At 36.9% G+C, this 16,621-nt stretch overlaps 1 protein-coding gene across 7 annotated transcripts in view; it reads right to left on the bottom strand.

Moving 5' to 3' along the window:
- Positions 1-16,621, bottom strand: part of TJP1 (tight junction protein 1) — a 162,606-nt gene that overhangs the window by 19,362 nt on the left and 126,623 nt on the right. For all 7 annotated transcript variants that reach the window (XM_051770463.1, XM_051770462.1, XM_051770464.1 and 4 more), the window contains 13 exons: positions 16,166-16,269; positions 15,149-15,317; positions 14,643-14,787; positions 8,858-8,994; positions 6,402-6,507; positions 5,412-5,562; positions 4,774-4,882; positions 3,914-4,133; positions 3,310-3,494; positions 3,079-3,174; positions 2,569-2,651; positions 1,343-1,553; positions 702-802 (listed from right to left, as the gene is read on the bottom strand). In XM_051770463.1, coding sequence (XP_051626423.1) covers positions 702-802; positions 1,343-1,553; positions 2,569-2,651; positions 3,079-3,174; positions 3,310-3,494; positions 3,914-4,133; positions 4,774-4,882; positions 5,412-5,562; positions 6,402-6,507; positions 8,858-8,994; positions 14,643-14,787; positions 15,149-15,317; positions 16,166-16,269 — 1,817 coding nt within the window. The remainder of the gene's footprint in view (positions 1-701; positions 803-1,342; positions 1,554-2,568; positions 2,652-3,078; positions 3,175-3,309; positions 3,495-3,913; positions 4,134-4,773; positions 4,883-5,411; positions 5,563-6,401; positions 6,508-8,857; positions 8,995-14,642; positions 14,788-15,148; positions 15,318-16,165; positions 16,270-16,621) is intronic.

Genomic DNA, 16,621 nt, shown 5'->3' with positions numbered 1-16,621 from the left:
GTAAAAGGAGCTAAAATCTAATACATAGCAATAGCCAATTCATCATTTGCTACAAGTAAGCAGACAGTTGGCATTTCACTCGATAACAGTTCAAGAGGAACGGATCTAATGTGCGTAGGTTAACATGCAGCTTGAGAAGGTAAGTGAAGTTTTAATGGGAAACATAGAATACCAACTTGTGATTTTGCATGTGTTCTCACAACTGAGAGAACACAGTTCTCAGAAAGGTCAAAGAACATGAATATGCCATTTGCTTTTCTGTTAGTGAAAAAAAAAATCATTCATCATCAGGCAATCCTAACTCCATGCACACAGGCAGCAAAATACCCAGAAGTTCTTTGATAAAAAAAACACCCAATCCCCACAAAGCGTTCAAAGCATTATATATCCTCCAGTTAACAGCAGCAATGAGCAAATGCTCCCTTCCTACACTGCTACATGCATAAGGACAACTGCACAGCTCTCCTTAACAGAATAACTGCACTAATGTAGTGACAAATCAGCTTTGAGCAGCTCGCACAGCCATGAGGCATTACTGCTTCAGATTTTCAAATGACAGTTAAAATGAGGAGGAAAGAAGAAAAATACGCTTCATTCCACAACCATCAGCCCCTATGTGTAATATCAGTTACAATGAAAAAAGAAAAAAACCTCTCATAAATAAAGTTTTGCCATTTCTCTCTAAACACATAATTTCTTACCTTTCCTTCTGAAACCCACACCAGTTGGTTCTGTTGCTGCTGAATTGCTTCCTTGAGAGCTCCATACCATCCTTCATTCATTGAATTCAAGTTAATGGTAGCTAGAAGTACAGTAGATTAGTTTGACTTATGATTTCGGCAGAATTATGAGAAGGATCTGCACCATGAATAATAAAAGCAACATAAACTGGTAGGTTAAAAACTACGAGATTTAAATAGTAATGTAAATATTAGTATCCAAAGCAACCTTAAGGCCTGATGTGGTTTGGGGTGTTTTATCCCACAGGAAATACTGAGTTAACAGTAGCTCAGAATAAAAAGAGGCTTCAGTTTAGCCAAGTTAAAAAGAAAGTTCCATCGTTTTCCTTTTTATTCAAATTTTGATTTTGGCTGATCATCCTGCAAAGCCACCAGATCTGTTACAAGTCTTATTTTCAGTTTTCAGATTGCTTTACATTCATGCAGTCACGTGCAAATGATGCACACACCAATTAACTACTGGTTATTGAATGGGGAAGTCTGAACAAGTCAATCACTGCTTGAATTAGTCCATTTGCAGAAAATTCTGGAGGAAGAAGTCTCTCTCATCTTGCCTCCTTTTCCCTTTCAGAAATGCTAATCCAGTATGTCTAATTACTTACTTGTGAAGAGATGGTGATTATTTTTGCGGAGTTTGTGAGCTCTCTCGTACAGCTTTCGGGCACTTTTTCGTGATTCTGGGCACAACCTCATTCTCATAGTCTTTACTCCCTGCTTAGAATCAGGATTTAGGAACACTACAATGGGATACCACTGGGCATAATTCAGCCGGTCCACTGCATTAGGAGTGACATCTAATAAAGCGTGTTTGTCCTGTTGTGATAAAAAGGACAGAGGCAAGGAAGTGAATCATTTATATACTACAGGCAATTTTTTTAAAACATACTCCACAAATTTACTTTTTATTACCTTTACAGAATTTATTGGTTCAAAGTATTGATTTAAATCCTTCTCCTATTTGAATATCAGAATAAAAGAAACCAAACCAATTCCAACACCAGCCTACATCAGCATATACTTTTTGAACTCTAGGACTGACTGCATAACTCTAACAATTTAATATTTAACTCCCCATTTTAAAACATCTCCTCAAAGCAACCGGGTACTGAACTAAAAGTAAGTAGTGCCCTATTAGTATTCTTTGAATAAAAAAAAAAGCAAAGATTGAAACATAAGACCTAGTCCCATCACACACCTCCATCTTCCTTTTAAAAAAAATTAAAATTCATTCTGAATGCAAAACTTGACCAGCTTTCATTCAATGCAATCAAGCACACAGCATGAAGTATACCCACTTTGCTGCTACAATAGTCTTTTTCTCCCCTCCTACTGAAGTACCTTAAAGGCTTCCAGCTTGTTTTTAAGTAAGGAAATTAAAAGGTGAGCCTCTTATCATAAACTAATCTTAAAGGTTTTAAGCATCTTAAGGAAGGGAAATAAAAGAACCCTTTCCCTTAGTCCTTGCACAAAAAAACCGATGTCAAGTAATCAATCTGTACATTGGGGTGGGGGAAGACTAATAACTCCATGAATAAAGTAACAATTTCTAGCTGTTATGTCGCACCATGGCTTTAAGTGAAATAGGAGACAGCTTGAAACAGCCTTAAGAACACTCTCTGGAACAAAGTCTAGAAGTATATCTAGGCTGCAGTTATTAATATGGAGAAGGTGATGGGGTTTTTTAATTAGCCAATAGAAAGATGAGAAAGTTAATGTTAAAGCAAACACACTCAGTTATTATTCTACATTTAAAACAGCTAACACTTTACTTCATTATACTGGTTTTACTCTTCTGGTGTTAAAGGTGGAGTGACAATAAAAGACTTACTCTATCGATTATCTGTTTTATAGTGTGAAGACGGATAATGCCAGAACTACGTTGATCAGTACCAGCATCTCTTGGTTCACTTTCTGGTAAAGAGGACACAGTTAAAATCTATTGTAGGCTTACAACATATTCTACATTCCCTTATTAAGATAAAACAAACCATTTCAGAGCTCAAATCTGATTCCAAGTAATACATGAAAATCTACCCATAAAAAAATCACATCTTGGCCATTTAAAAAAAACAAACAAACAATCACATCTTTACAAAAGCACTTAGAAATACGATAAGGTACAGAAATAAAATGAAATTTGAGAAGGTTCTAAATAGAACTAATACTACTTTTATCTTCAGACCATTATCAGCAACCATACAGTGGATTACATTTAGTCTGTTGCTTTATATTGTCGATGTCTTGTTAAACATGTTAACTAAAGTAATTACGTAGAAACAACTTAGCCAAAGAAAGCTGACTGTTTCCTAACTGCAGAAAAACTTGATCGCACACTTACTTGCAATTTGAAAGATATCTGGTTCTTCTCTAGCAAGTTTCTCCCGTGCAACATCAGCAATTGGACCAAAAATGGTTACAGGTCTGAGAAACCCAGCTAGAATTGAAGGCAATAGAAAAGTCAAGATATATTGGTTGCTTAAAACAAATGCAAGACACTCTTAATCACACTGGCTATTTTAAATCAAACCACACAGACCTGTACTGTGCAGCAGTAAGAGTACAGCCATACCTTCCCGAAGAACAACTCTTTCATAGGCAGGAAACTTCGTTTGAACAGGTTGGGCAGACAGATCTTCTCTGCTTTTCCGGAGGTTTCTTTTTGAGCTTCGCAAACCTCGGAATCTCCAAAAATCTGCTCGATCTCCTCCTGCTGTCTTTGGAAGCGTGTACTGTACGCTGGCTAGTTGTTCCGCTCTAAGATGACAACAAACCCCAGTTATCAAGGAAGTCAGGTTCTGAAGTAATGCTTGACTAGCAATCTTACATCTTCAAAAAAAAAAAAAAACCAAACCCACCACTACCAGCTGAACCAAGCTATTGTTTCTGTATTAGGAAGCACAAGACAATTACTGAGTTTGATATCACATTTCTAAAACTTACTATATCCTTGCCTCTTGTATTAAAAAGAAAGTTTATTCGTAGATTGTGCAGAATCAAAAGCAAATCCAGAGATCAGGTATCTTACTTCCATTTGTTTTAACTTTTGACACTTTTTCTGACTGAACCAGTTCTATAAACTCACACTCTGCAGACAAGTCCAATCATTCATTATAGAGATGCAGAACTTGAAACTGTAGCTTTAAATCAGCAATTGCAGTATTTTAAGATCGTACCTGTTTTTGTTAGGTATGATACCTCTTTCCACTTCCTTATGGTTCTTGCCAATTCGAATTGCCAGCCACGAACCCAGTTTACCGTTGTAAAGAGTGTCCACCACCCGGAACACTTCACCTTTATTGAAACTTAGTCCATAAGGAGATTCCTTCTCATATTCAAAATGAGTTCTGATATAGAAAGAATCCCCTACATCAGACTCAACAATGCGACGATAAACTGAAAAGAGAAAAAGAAATCCCCAAATATCAAGTGTTACTTAAGTTCAAGTCGTGTCCTAACGGTCACAAAAATTACTCAAAGCAATGCCTCATCTTAGTTCTCCTTGTTCTAAATATACAATATTAATTCAAGAAGCCTTAATGTCTCAGAGCTGCTCTATTTTAAGCAGCATAACTATTTATAGAAAACTCTACTAACATAAATTCAACTTTCATAGTCAAAAATTTGATGCAAGTGCAAGCTTAATTCAGTTGCCCTGGAAGGAATTAGTCTTACGAGGAAAGAAGTTTGTATGTGCAAACACATCAGTTTAATCACTCATTTTCAATGGCATGACTACAACAGACTATTCTGCTTCCACCAGGGTTTAATGCCGATACTTTTCTTAGATGTTAGGGGTTATTTCTGATGAATTTTTTTGTTTGGAGTTTTGTTTGTTTGTTTTTGGGGGGAGGGGTTGCACTGTTATCATATCAGTCTCTAGTCCATTTGCAGTAGTAACTGATTCCAAATCTAAAAGAACTTAATAGTCTAAGGTGCCCATTTCCTGCAAGTCAGCAGTTAGTCATCATTCACTAGACTTTTTAATTCTATTCCAAGTAGTTTTCTACATTACTTCCATTACACAAATATTTACCATCTTTTTTCTTCTGTGCCAAAATCGTTACTTCTTCTCCTTTAGGAAGATCAAGCAAAAAAAGGACAGCTTCTTCTCTGATGATATTTGTGAAGTCTACATTATTTACCTGGTATCAATGAAGTAATCAGTTTGATTTAGCATACGACATTATTACAGAGATTTAACTATACAACAGGAAATCTGAATCAATCTCTACGATTTTTTTCTTAATTTCATACATACACATCAAGTACATGTATCTCAAGATGCCTCTTGTACCTCTAAATAGTCCCGCTTTATTTCTCAATAAAAGCAGAGCTTCTGAGATAATGGGTAGTTGTTCATTTTATACTCAATATTATGGAGCACCTATAAACATCAGTAGCCACAGAGTTCTCTGACAATTCAGTCACCCAGCAGTTAATGAAATCAAACAATTTTATCAACTGAACTAGTCTATAAATTTTGATGTAGAAAACATACAAACCTTCCTAGCAACAGCAGAGTAAGAAAAGACTTTGCTGCTATTAAGTCATCTAATAAGTACATGCAGAAAAAAACCTGTGTGAACTACGAAGGCAACATATTCAATCCTACAGAAAGAAAACCTACTTTGGTACAACAAAACACTGGTACTGTTAGTGGTTTTGACATACCCTGAGAATCTGGTCCCCTTCCTCTAATCCTTCTTTCGCCGCAGGGCTGTCTTCCAGAACACCAGCTACAAATATGCCAACATCATTGCCACCTGCCAGTCGCAAGCCCACACTATCTCCTTTTCTGAATTTTACTAGTTTCATGCTTGGCCTAGGGATTTAGAAAATATTCCACTTAGAGGTCTAATAGCATGAAATATTCTGGTAAATTTGAAACTGAACACATGCAAAGGAGTAATCTGCCCATTAGTCAATTAGTGGGTATTAAGCTATGCATACCATTAACTGCTTATCAACTGCAGCATTACAACACTCATTAGCAGCACTTCAAAAAAACCCACCTGTATTTACTAGTTTAGTGGGGTTTGTTTGTCTTACATTCATAGAGTAATTTAAGTGAGACACTGACACTCTTTCAAAAATGTTCTTCCTTTTAAAGAGCTGTGCTGGTGTACAGATCTATTTTGGCTCTGAAGAGATTAACATGAATTTGAGATTAAACCAAACTAGAATCTATTCTCATGTACACTAATGCCCATAAAGGAGATCCCAGTTGAAGTGGACTCATTTCCACGTTAGGAGATTGCACGTTTCTGCAGTGACCTTTACTCACTTCTTTTCAATTACTATGAAAGGTAAAGTATATGCTATACTATCTCTCCTCTCTTTGGAGACGGGGACAGGAAAGAAGGGGTGAGGGTGCTCAGGGAGAAACAAAAACTGCAAATTCTTTTCACCTGTTGATCATTCTAATGGTTCATTTCCATAGAAATGACTAGACTTTAAAATGGTATATTACACAATGTTAAGTGCCAACAAGGCTCAGGAATAAATCTAAAGTCTTCATCTTAATATTTCTGAACAGAAGTGTCAGGACAGCATGTTGGACTTGACATCAGACCATGTATACAGGTTATTCCTCACTTTGGATACAAGTTTGGTTTGCTCAAGGATTAGGCAGTTTGAATAGTTTATTTCGAGTTACATTACCGAAGCATTCCATCTTCATGGGTTGAGTTGGGTAAAGGACCATCAGATGGGCTGACTGGTAAATCCACATCTGGCTGACCTCCTTGTGCATACACTGGCTTTGGTTCTATTAAAATATCAAAAGATTTCCAATGTCCATTCAGTCATTTAAAGATCAGAAAGTTTAACTTAGTTCATGACTTCTTCAGTAGCCTTCCTCTATCCTGCCTAGATCCAAAAAAGTGAAATTCTAGAAATTTACAACAACAGAAGACACTCTTATCATGCCATTCAAAGCAATGTGCTTACTGGTCTAATTATTACTTCAGTAAAAGTCCCTAAACTTCCTCTGTGCTTCATCAGGTACCCCGAAAACTGTAAAACTACAAGAACTAGAAGGCTTCCTGCTCCCAAGACAACTTTCAACCGTTCTGTTTCTAACCTCAATTTATCTGACTTAACTTCTTTATTTTCCCTTGGTTCTCTTCCCTCAAGAATTTAATTTTTGAAATGAAAATACCACAAACTCTCAAACTACAATGCCTTGAAGTTGACAGATTTCAATGCTTACTTTGGTCCAGTCAACGGTTCTTAAAGACACGCACTTACTATGGTTCTGCTGCAGAGATTCTCTGGAGTCCCTGGAGGAAACTGCCCCTGCAGGCTTCCCTCTGTAATGAGCACCAACAGGGGCTCTTCTCTGTTTTATATGCTTGGTCACTTTACAAGAATTTATATTTAAGGCTAATCTCTGCACGCTTGAGAAAAGTTCATTTCAAACAAGGTTGGCTTCAAACTAGTCTAAGACCTCTTATCTTACCAAGAACTGTGGCATCTTCCTTCAAAGTCACTGAACAGACTAGTCTGGAAATTGGGAATTTCAGGCAACAATTGGGTAATAATGCCTTTTTCTAAACATGATTTTGGTCCTTACCATACCATAATGAAGCATTTACCTTTAAGTCTTTAATGACCCTTTCCTAGCCTAAGCCTCTGATGATTCCTCTGAACAAATACTCTCCCTTTACCCTTCTTCAACACCATCGACTATGACAGTCATCTTGTCCTTGCCCTTAGCCTAAGCAGCAAACTGTCACAGATTCTGCCAATGACCTTTCTAACATTTTCATTACAGTCTCTGAAAGATCCTCATTTCCCTAGAACTTTCTGTGAGGTTATTAATTAAATATTATCTTTATGTACTGGCCCTAGAACTCCTCCCACCCAAACTAAGTACTTCCATGTATATTCTATTCATTCAAGAATAGAGTATTTCTCCTTCTCCACCAACCTATAAAACCCCCACAATACTTATTACTTGCTTGCCAGTCCCTCAGACCAATTATTAGTACGTTACTTTGTATTAAGAACCCTCTTAAGGGTTTCCTATTCTGGTTGGATTTGTATTACACCAATTATTAATCTTCAGTATCTTACAGAAATACAGAATTCATCTTTCTAATCTCACTACCACATCCTTTCTCTACCTTGGCAAATATAAACTTACTTCATTTACATATCTTCATAACACCACTGTAAAATGTCATCTCCTATGACAATTTTTTAGCAATGGCTGCTGTATCAGAAAATGCGTTCTTATTTTTAAGAACTTTAAGAGTCCATCAACATCATAACTTTTTCGGTTCTTCACTCATCTACTGAATACTACATGCAGAAGTGTCACTGCTTATCCCCTAAGTCTTCAAATATTTTTAAGCTTGAATGTGCTTTTTCTCCTTGCACCCAGCCTTTCAAAACCAGCTCCCTCTAAGCCATCTGCACAGTTTCTTTTTCTCTACTTGTTATTTCACTGAAGTGCCTCATTCTGTAAACAAAAATCTTGCAAGTCAGCCTGCCCGGAACAATGTCCTGTCACTGTACCATCTTAGTTTTTTTCTTTGTTACACCATCTGGCTTTTATCTGCTGCCATTTAGCTTATCCTTCCCTTTTGGGAAAAAGCAATGAGATTTTGTTCTGGTTTTATTAGATGTACTGCCTTCTCGGTCCATGACTGTAGTTATGAAGTGTGACGTGAACAAAGCATCTCGGAGTGTTCTGAGTTGTATCTTGGGAACAGTAGTTCTAAACAGGCTTAACTACATCCTTATTAGAAATATAGTCTGTTACAGTAATCCATAAGACAAAGTTTATTGCTGAACACTCAGAAATGACCGATTTTAACCTTGCTTGAGAAACCAAAAGAGCTTTTCACAAGCATCGCCTATAACTACAACTCTAAACACTGAAATTTGACTCCTTTACAATGGACAGGCTCCACAGCTTAGGTTTTCAGGAGCAAAACTTTTAAAATATAAATGGGATTATGGTTAAAAAGACTGTTCGTATTCAGAAATAAAAATAATTTGGACTTTTTCTAAGACTTTGGAAATCATTCCACAAATACGCAATGGCATAAAATCTTTACTGGTCATCCTTTCTCAACAATATCATGATTAATATATTAAAATATTTTTACCTGGTAGTGGTGGAGTTTGTTTTTCAGTTCTCTCGACTGTCACTTCTTCCACAGTTTTAGAAGTATCATCTGCATTCTTTACCGGTGTAGAGACAGCTCCCGGTTTAGTTACTCTCTCATCTTCTCTGCTTCGAAGACTATATTGGAAAAAAATATTCCACTCTGCATACAGAACTGTTTCTATGATCTCAGTATACTAGGCCTAAAGAATAAATACTTTAATTCATAAAGTTGAGGGCAAAGAATTACCATTACTATTTAACAAAATTTTGTTCTTAAACTATCACATTATTAAAAATCTTTACTGTTTCTAAATCCAAGTGTTTTGTCCCTAATTCCATGTTAGACTTCTCTAGATGTGGCTATTTAGAAAGCAGCAGCACATGGTGACACAAACTGCTCTCTGCTTCAAGCACTTAAGTGCTGTATATTGAAAGCTATACAAGGAATTGAGAAGCAAAGGGAAGAAGGGAAGAAGAGCAATTACAATGATCTTTTCCTCACTCCTTCCTGTGGAAATCATGGATTTTTAGACTTAAGTCTTAGGCTTTGCTGTGAACAAGCTAATTTATCTGCTCCTTTGTGTGTCAGCTGCCCTGCAACACAAGTGCTGCTGGTATGGGTCTTGGCAGGGCTTTGCAAAGATAAAAAGTACAACACAAACATGTCCCTGACTTCTCAACTTTTCAGAGAGGATGAGGCCTTCAATCCATCTGTTACAAGAAGAGAGTGCTTCTCTTACACTCAGTCATCCATGCACTTCAGTAAGAAGACAACTTGCTGCTTCTTATGCATTTCCTATATATGCTTATAGTGTAGAACAAAGGCATTTAAGACATGTTAAAATAAGAAAATAAAGAAGTGTCTCTTGTTCTTTAAATTATGAAAGCAACTAAAAGTTCTAAAGAACATAATTGCTATTCCTTGAGCTCAAAAGATCAGGTATTCTTATATAGTTGTATAGAGGTAGAGTTACCAACTGTCCCACAGCAAAACTGAACAGAACATGTGCTGCATGTTGAAATGTTAACCACTACACTGCTATCTGCTGAACAGCAAAACATTTCATAGGCTTGGAACAGATGAACGCTAATAATGAGCTAGAAAATTTTTTCCCGGGAGTTGGCAAATAAGCACAGATATTAAGAATATTTGAGAGAAGACAGATCCAAATCCCAGCTTTTATATAATATCAGACTTAATTGCCAAGAAGGGGAAAAAAGGTATTTCCTCAAACATAATGATGGCTTGGTCAGTAGGTACAAGAACATCTGCTGTCTGTGCTGAAGAAAAAAGGAGAATTCTGCATTACCAACAGCTAGATGGTGCTACTAGGCAATAATGAGCATCACTGTCCATAAAGCTCAAATGCATCAAAAAACCCATCATACAAAGCTAAGACTGGTTATCCCAATCAGAAATGATACTTCAAGAGTGGGAAGTATGACTTCAGAAAACAGATTCCAGCAAATCTACTCATCCAAGATGTGCAAGAAAGAATAAAAGAAATTGCAAAAACTGAAATACAAGCAGAACATGCTTTCCTGCAGCAATATAAAATTTAAAATGTAAGAAACAAAGCTTAGCTACTCAGGCAAGACATACTACAACTTCTCAGTGCACTCCTCTGCCAGTTTTAAAATTGTGTGCCTGAAGGCACCTAAACAAAACAGAATACAGAAAAATACTCTTATCACCACAACAGTCTGGAAAAACACCCCTTGCATTGTAAACATAGCAGCTTAATTTTAAAAATCCTTTATTTATGCCTTTATCCAGATAACCCCCCTTTTTTGGGCTTCTAGAGTTCATTAAAATGATGCTAAAACCATTATATGTAACAAAATGAAAAGTAAGCATTTATCCTTCTACTTCATTCCCAAGCATCACTGATAAAAGTTCTCTTATTCCTCTTTCAGATTTCCAGTTTAGGTGGATAAGCTTAAAGGGTATGTATTTTACTTTCAGCACTAGACTAAAACATGACTGGACTCCTCGTTCCCTCAAAAATAGCTCCCAGCTTGTTAAAAACAGACACATACATTTAGCTATTTAAATGAATGCTAAGCATTCTAGAAACAAAGATGTCATGTGGTAATGTAAGCTACAACTAATTCCACTCCCCAAAGATTTTTGGGTAATGAGCACTAGTTAATGAGATATTACAGTAAATTCCCCCATGAGCCCTCTCTACCTGTTTCCAAGCATCTCCCAACATTTTAAAGAAGTACTATTCCAAAACTGTAGTATCTGTCTTCTTTTAAAAATAAGGCCAAAAATAATGCATTACTACACAAAGACAAAATTAATTTTACATTTCCTCTTCACACAGTCCAAACCCAGTGTAGTTTTATACTGCTTTTACACCTGCATACATCAAGAGAGTGTAAATACCTCACTAAAATACAGACACTGGTGGGCACAGCCCAAAATAGTCATGTAAGTGGCTGAAGCAGTAGGTTCCTAGACCAGGCTAGTGCTGTGTGTGTAGGCAAATACACCCTGCCAACCCAAATGCCTGCAAAAGGCCAGGTCTACTCTACCTAAGGCATGACAGTTTCAGTGGGAAAAAGCTGATAGAAACAGAATTGTGATAGAACAAAAAGGAAACATCAGAACAGCAGGAGAGTAGATTTTTTTTCTTGACTTTGCCTAAATTGTCCAGTAAGCACTGAATATTTCACACTGCAAGATGATACAGGAAACAACTTGATGCTGCCACTGGTTCTAGGAGATGGAAACTTGTTAAAAACTGACAGCTGCACTTCCCAGGAGACAAAAGTGTTGCTCACTGTGTGCACCGTGACACTATTGTTTAGCATCTGTGCTGTGTCAGGGCCCCTTTTACCTCACTTCCTCCCCCTGACATCTTTTTTTAAAGTATGTTTAACAGAAGCACTTTTAAACAACAAAATGCAGTTATAGCTACACATTAGTGCCATTCACTGTTAGCTACCACTGCAGAATAAAATACAATTACCTGAACACACAGAATGTCTGTACAGAAAAAGTTACGAAAAATATGAATTTGCAGGCTCTTCCCAAAGGTGTTTTCAGCACATCTCAAACTATGTAGCAGAGAAGAGTAAGAACCAAGTGGTATCTTCCTAAAGACATCCATAATAGGGTTGATTTTTGTCCTATATTCCAGTTTTTCAGCTTGTTTTGAAAATGGATAGAACCAACCTGTCACGCTACATTATGAATTGACAACTGTATTACAGAAGTCAACCTCATCCTCTTCCAGAAATAATTATGACCTCTACAGTGATTTCTTCAAGCTACCACATCTTTCTTGCTGAGGCTGAAGTGTTGAACATATCAGAGGACATTTTTGCTTTTCCAGTACCAGGTGAGGAAGTGTGCACAGAGTTCCCAAGCAGGAGTTTTCAAAGTAGTAAAGGGCAGCCCAGAGATGTATCTGGCAGGCTTGGCAGCACCTGACTTTAAATGCCCATTTTTAGGATAGGTCACACCAAAAGCTTATCCAGCTCAACAACTTGTTCCTGCCAGCAGGAAAACCAGATAGTTAAGAAAGGATACATGATACTTTACCCAAAATACTCTCCCAACTTCAGAGTACAAAGAACTCTGTTGCTCATTCTAGCTTTTTAAGTATAGCTCTTTACAGCCCAATTAGCTATTTCTATTAGTAAATTACAACAAATGTTTTAGAATTTGAGTTTTAAAAAAGACTGTTCAAGAGAAAGCTGTGAGCTTTCTTTGGACTAAAGAAAACTACAAGTGCTATTTAATGCTTTGACAGAATGTTCAAATAGCACCTGGAAATTCTATATAGAGGAAAATTGCAAGCACACTGCTGTACGTACCAGTACGGAATACTGAGAGGTGGACAACATTGACGACCCTGCCAGACGCCAAAGCAGTACTGAAGCAAGTCTGCTGGCAGATTTCTGTACTCTAGTGCACACCCGGAAGTGTCAGTCTACAGTTAAGTTTGTATGAAAGGACTAAGAGGATTCCCCTGGAATTTCCCTCCTCATTAACATACAAACACTTGGCAGAACAGGGGCTAAATAAAGACTCATTATCTTCAATACATATTTTAATATCTTAAGATCAGTTGGAAGACTTTTTGCACATTTCTTCCTCAGTTTGTTCTCAAGCCTTTTTCTTCCTTCAGATTTTCCACCAAATTTTAAAAACACTAAGTAGACACAACTAATTTGATTGTACAGTAGATTTGAACTTGCACAAACAACCACTACAAAGAGAAGTTGCTCTCAACATGTTTTTCTTTATGTGGCTCAGGGTCTAGATTTTCTGATCTTGAAAGAGACATGTCAAACAGGAAGTAAAGCCATGCCAAAGTAGCTCTTGTTCATAAAGACGATAGAGCGGATGTATTCAGAGTTGAGATAACTTCAAAGTTCCTTTTGGGAAGGATTTAATTCTTCCAACAGTGTGGTCCATAAGGAGGAAGTGACCATCTACCTAAACCACTGCAATAGGACTGGAAAGCATCAACACTAGGCTAAGTCAGTCATAGTCAGAGTTTTGATAGATGTTCTTTATGTTCCTCCCTCCACAAGCCCTTTCAGTCTGCACTGGAAATGCATGTCAAGACATACAGGTTTTAAATACGACAGAGATCTTACAACCTTCACAATCAAACCCCTGCCTCTGGCACCCTGCTTTTAAGTTTTGCCCACTAATATGGAGTTCCTACCCCAATACAAGCTTTCACGCCTTGTGTCCTTCCAAACAATATACACAGAAGAGAAGCAGAACTGTCTGTAATCTCTAACCCCAAGCAGGTCTACATGTCCTGCAGTTTCATTAACCCTTAAAAGATTCTAAAAGCCTTGAAGATGTTTTATTTTTCCTTTTGGCAAACCAGACGTTATTAATAAGCTATCAGGTATATCTTGATTTTATAAAACAGTCAGCTGCAATTGGTTTTTTTAGAGTTTTTGAACAGCATCTAAAAATCTTCAAATAGAGGCTCGGAATTCGAATTTGCATAGACAATTCTAACTAGTGCTCCACCATGAGCACTCAGAAGGTAAACTTCTCTTACAAGTATCTAGTAGAATCTGAACTCCAATACTGAAACTATTTCAGTAAATTGTTTATTTCCAAATTGTGGAAATGCAAAACAGGACAGATTTGTTATTCAAGATTAAAGTTTCACATGGCAGGAGAGGAAATTCCAAACCATATAGTACATTACTTCTCTCTGAATTTGTATAAAATTAGACTTACCTACAAAAGAATTATCATCAATGTCCCATTACCAGGTTCAAATATTAAAAGCTACACCGTAAAAGGTAATTCTGCTGTGCAATATACCTTATTTTGTAGGGATTAAATGTATTCAGAAACGTAACTTTTAAAGAAGGCTAGTGAGGAAAATAAAAATCCTATGCCTAAACAAAGCAAGATTTCAACAAGTTTACCCAGGTTGAACATTCAATAGGAATTGTAATACATGTCATCTCAAATCTCCTTGCAGCCAACTGCTTTCTGAAACCACCATATAACTGCATGTTATTCAATAACATATATAATTATCAAACTTACGCTATCTTTCATAGAATCATGCTTACAACCACATTTAAAAAAGTTATAACACCAAAGAAAGGTTCAATTTCTCAAGTCTAAAAAAATTGGATCATTACCAGCTGCATCTCTTGACACAATGTCATATTATTACCTTCATAGTTCTGCATCATATTTGTTACATCACATAAATCCAAGCACTCCTACAACTTATATGTCACATTAAATAGTTGATTTAAAAATCATACAATGCTGCCATCACCTGCCGTTGCTGGGTTGCTGTGGAGAATGTCTGGAATGGTCTGAAGGTTCTGACCTCTGGTCAGGAGATCGTGAACGACTGCGGCGAGGCCTGTCATGTGATCGGTTGGAATGATCTGATGCCAGCGACTGAATTTCTGAGATGTCTGTTAAATAAAAGTTGTTTTTTCATGAAATGATTGTAATTTAAATGGTGGTGTGACCTGCTCAAATGGGAATAAGCTTTTGTAGAGAATTTTTATGAAGATGTTAAATCTATGCTTATTATTACAAAAAAACCTAAACTTTATATTCCTGAAAGAACAATCACAAGAATAGGGACTGTATCTTTTTCTCCACTGTTTTTGAAGGTGTGGATTTCAATCATATTCAAACAAAAATTTACCCACACGACAGTCTCACTCCTAACTCTTCTCCCCCCCCCACTCTCTCATCCCACTTAGGTATTTCACATCTTGACAACACATGGAATTCTTTTCTCTTTAGAAATCAAGGTTTCATACTCACCATCTCTTTCTGAAGCATTAGCAGAATGAATACTGTCAGAAAGATCAGGGACATTCAACAGTGTGGCTCGTTCATCTCGCTGAACAACCATCTTCAACTTGCCTTTGGACCTTTCTATTAGTGTTTTGGCATCTGCTAAGGACATATTTTCCGTCACCGTGCCATTTATCTGGAATAGAGCAAGAAAAAAACAGATATAAATTTACTAAAAAAACTCCAGCAAATCTCCAGCAAAGACAGTGGTGTTTTGTCTGATGATATTTAGAAGTAGTTAGAGATATTTATCAAATTACCATAATACAATGGAAGACTATTGGGCTTATCCAAAATACAACATAGAAAATTATTTTCATCTTTCAAATACAAAGCTTCTACCACTAACAAGAAACTTTTAAAGGATTAGGTATGTGTTTTGAACCAGCACTGCTATACTCAGAGTAAGGAATAGTATGTTTTCCTTCACCTGACACATTCATAGCAATGTATTGAAATAAAAATTGTTAGTATGAATTAAAAATCATAGAATGGCCTGAGTTGGAAGGGACCTTAAAGACCACCCAGTTCCAAGTCCCCTGCTATGGACAGGGACACCTTCCATGAGAGCGGGTTGCTCAAAGCCACTTGCCTTGGACTCTGCCAGGGATGGGGTGAAACACAAAAATCCCTGGGGATGAACCCGAAGGCAAACTTAGTGTTGTGCAACAGCACAGTTCCACACCATTATACTGGATAACCAAGCATGTTGGGCCAAAGCCTCATAACTCTTCCAAATATTTTTTATATGTGTTTAGAGTGGGCATTATTTATCTGAATAAGTCCTACGGAATAATAACACAAGGCTTAACAATTTTCCTTTCCTAAGTGAGGTTGATTTATGTTTAAATGTATTGACCTTCAAAATAACGTAATAAAAAAAAGACACATCATCTACTAACAATAATTATGATATTGACATAGCCAATTCTAAGAGTTATATCAGTAAGTTTTGCCTTCGAACAGACACCACATATACTGTACCTTCAGTACAACATCTCCTTCCTGAATATTGCCATCTCTTGCTGCCAGGCTATCTTGTGATATTTCTTTCACAAATATGTGACTTGCCAACCGCAGACCATACTCTTTATATAACAGCAATAAAAGAAAATAGAAAACTGATGAAGTTACAGTAGAAAAAAAAAAGAGGGAGGTATCTGGAGTTTTGTAACACTGCTTTTTACAACATTAACACAGGAAACACAAAGAGGAGAGTGAACTTGGCACACAAAGGGCTGTACTGGAATTATGTTATAGATTTACCATTATATCAGTCTCTTTTTCTAACTCTGACTATAATCAGAGCTGTTGTTCAATAGTTTAATTTAGATGCTACATACAATTTTTCCTCTTTCAAACAAGACAGCCCCTGAAGATTCAGCTAAAGTGTAGGTAAACAGCTGCACAGCTGTCAGCTGCACAGCTGGGATTTGTTTA

This window comes from Manacus candei, unplaced genomic scaffold, assembly GCF_025592945.1.
Source record: "Manacus candei isolate 608988 ecotype Guabito, Panama unplaced genomic scaffold, ASM2559294v1 h1tg000119l, whole genome shotgun sequence".
Taxonomy (NCBI): Eukaryota; Metazoa; Chordata; class Aves; order Passeriformes; family Pipridae; genus Manacus; species Manacus candei.
The sequence above is the reverse complement of the archived record's forward strand: the minus strand, read 5'-3'. Positions and strand labels throughout refer to the sequence as shown.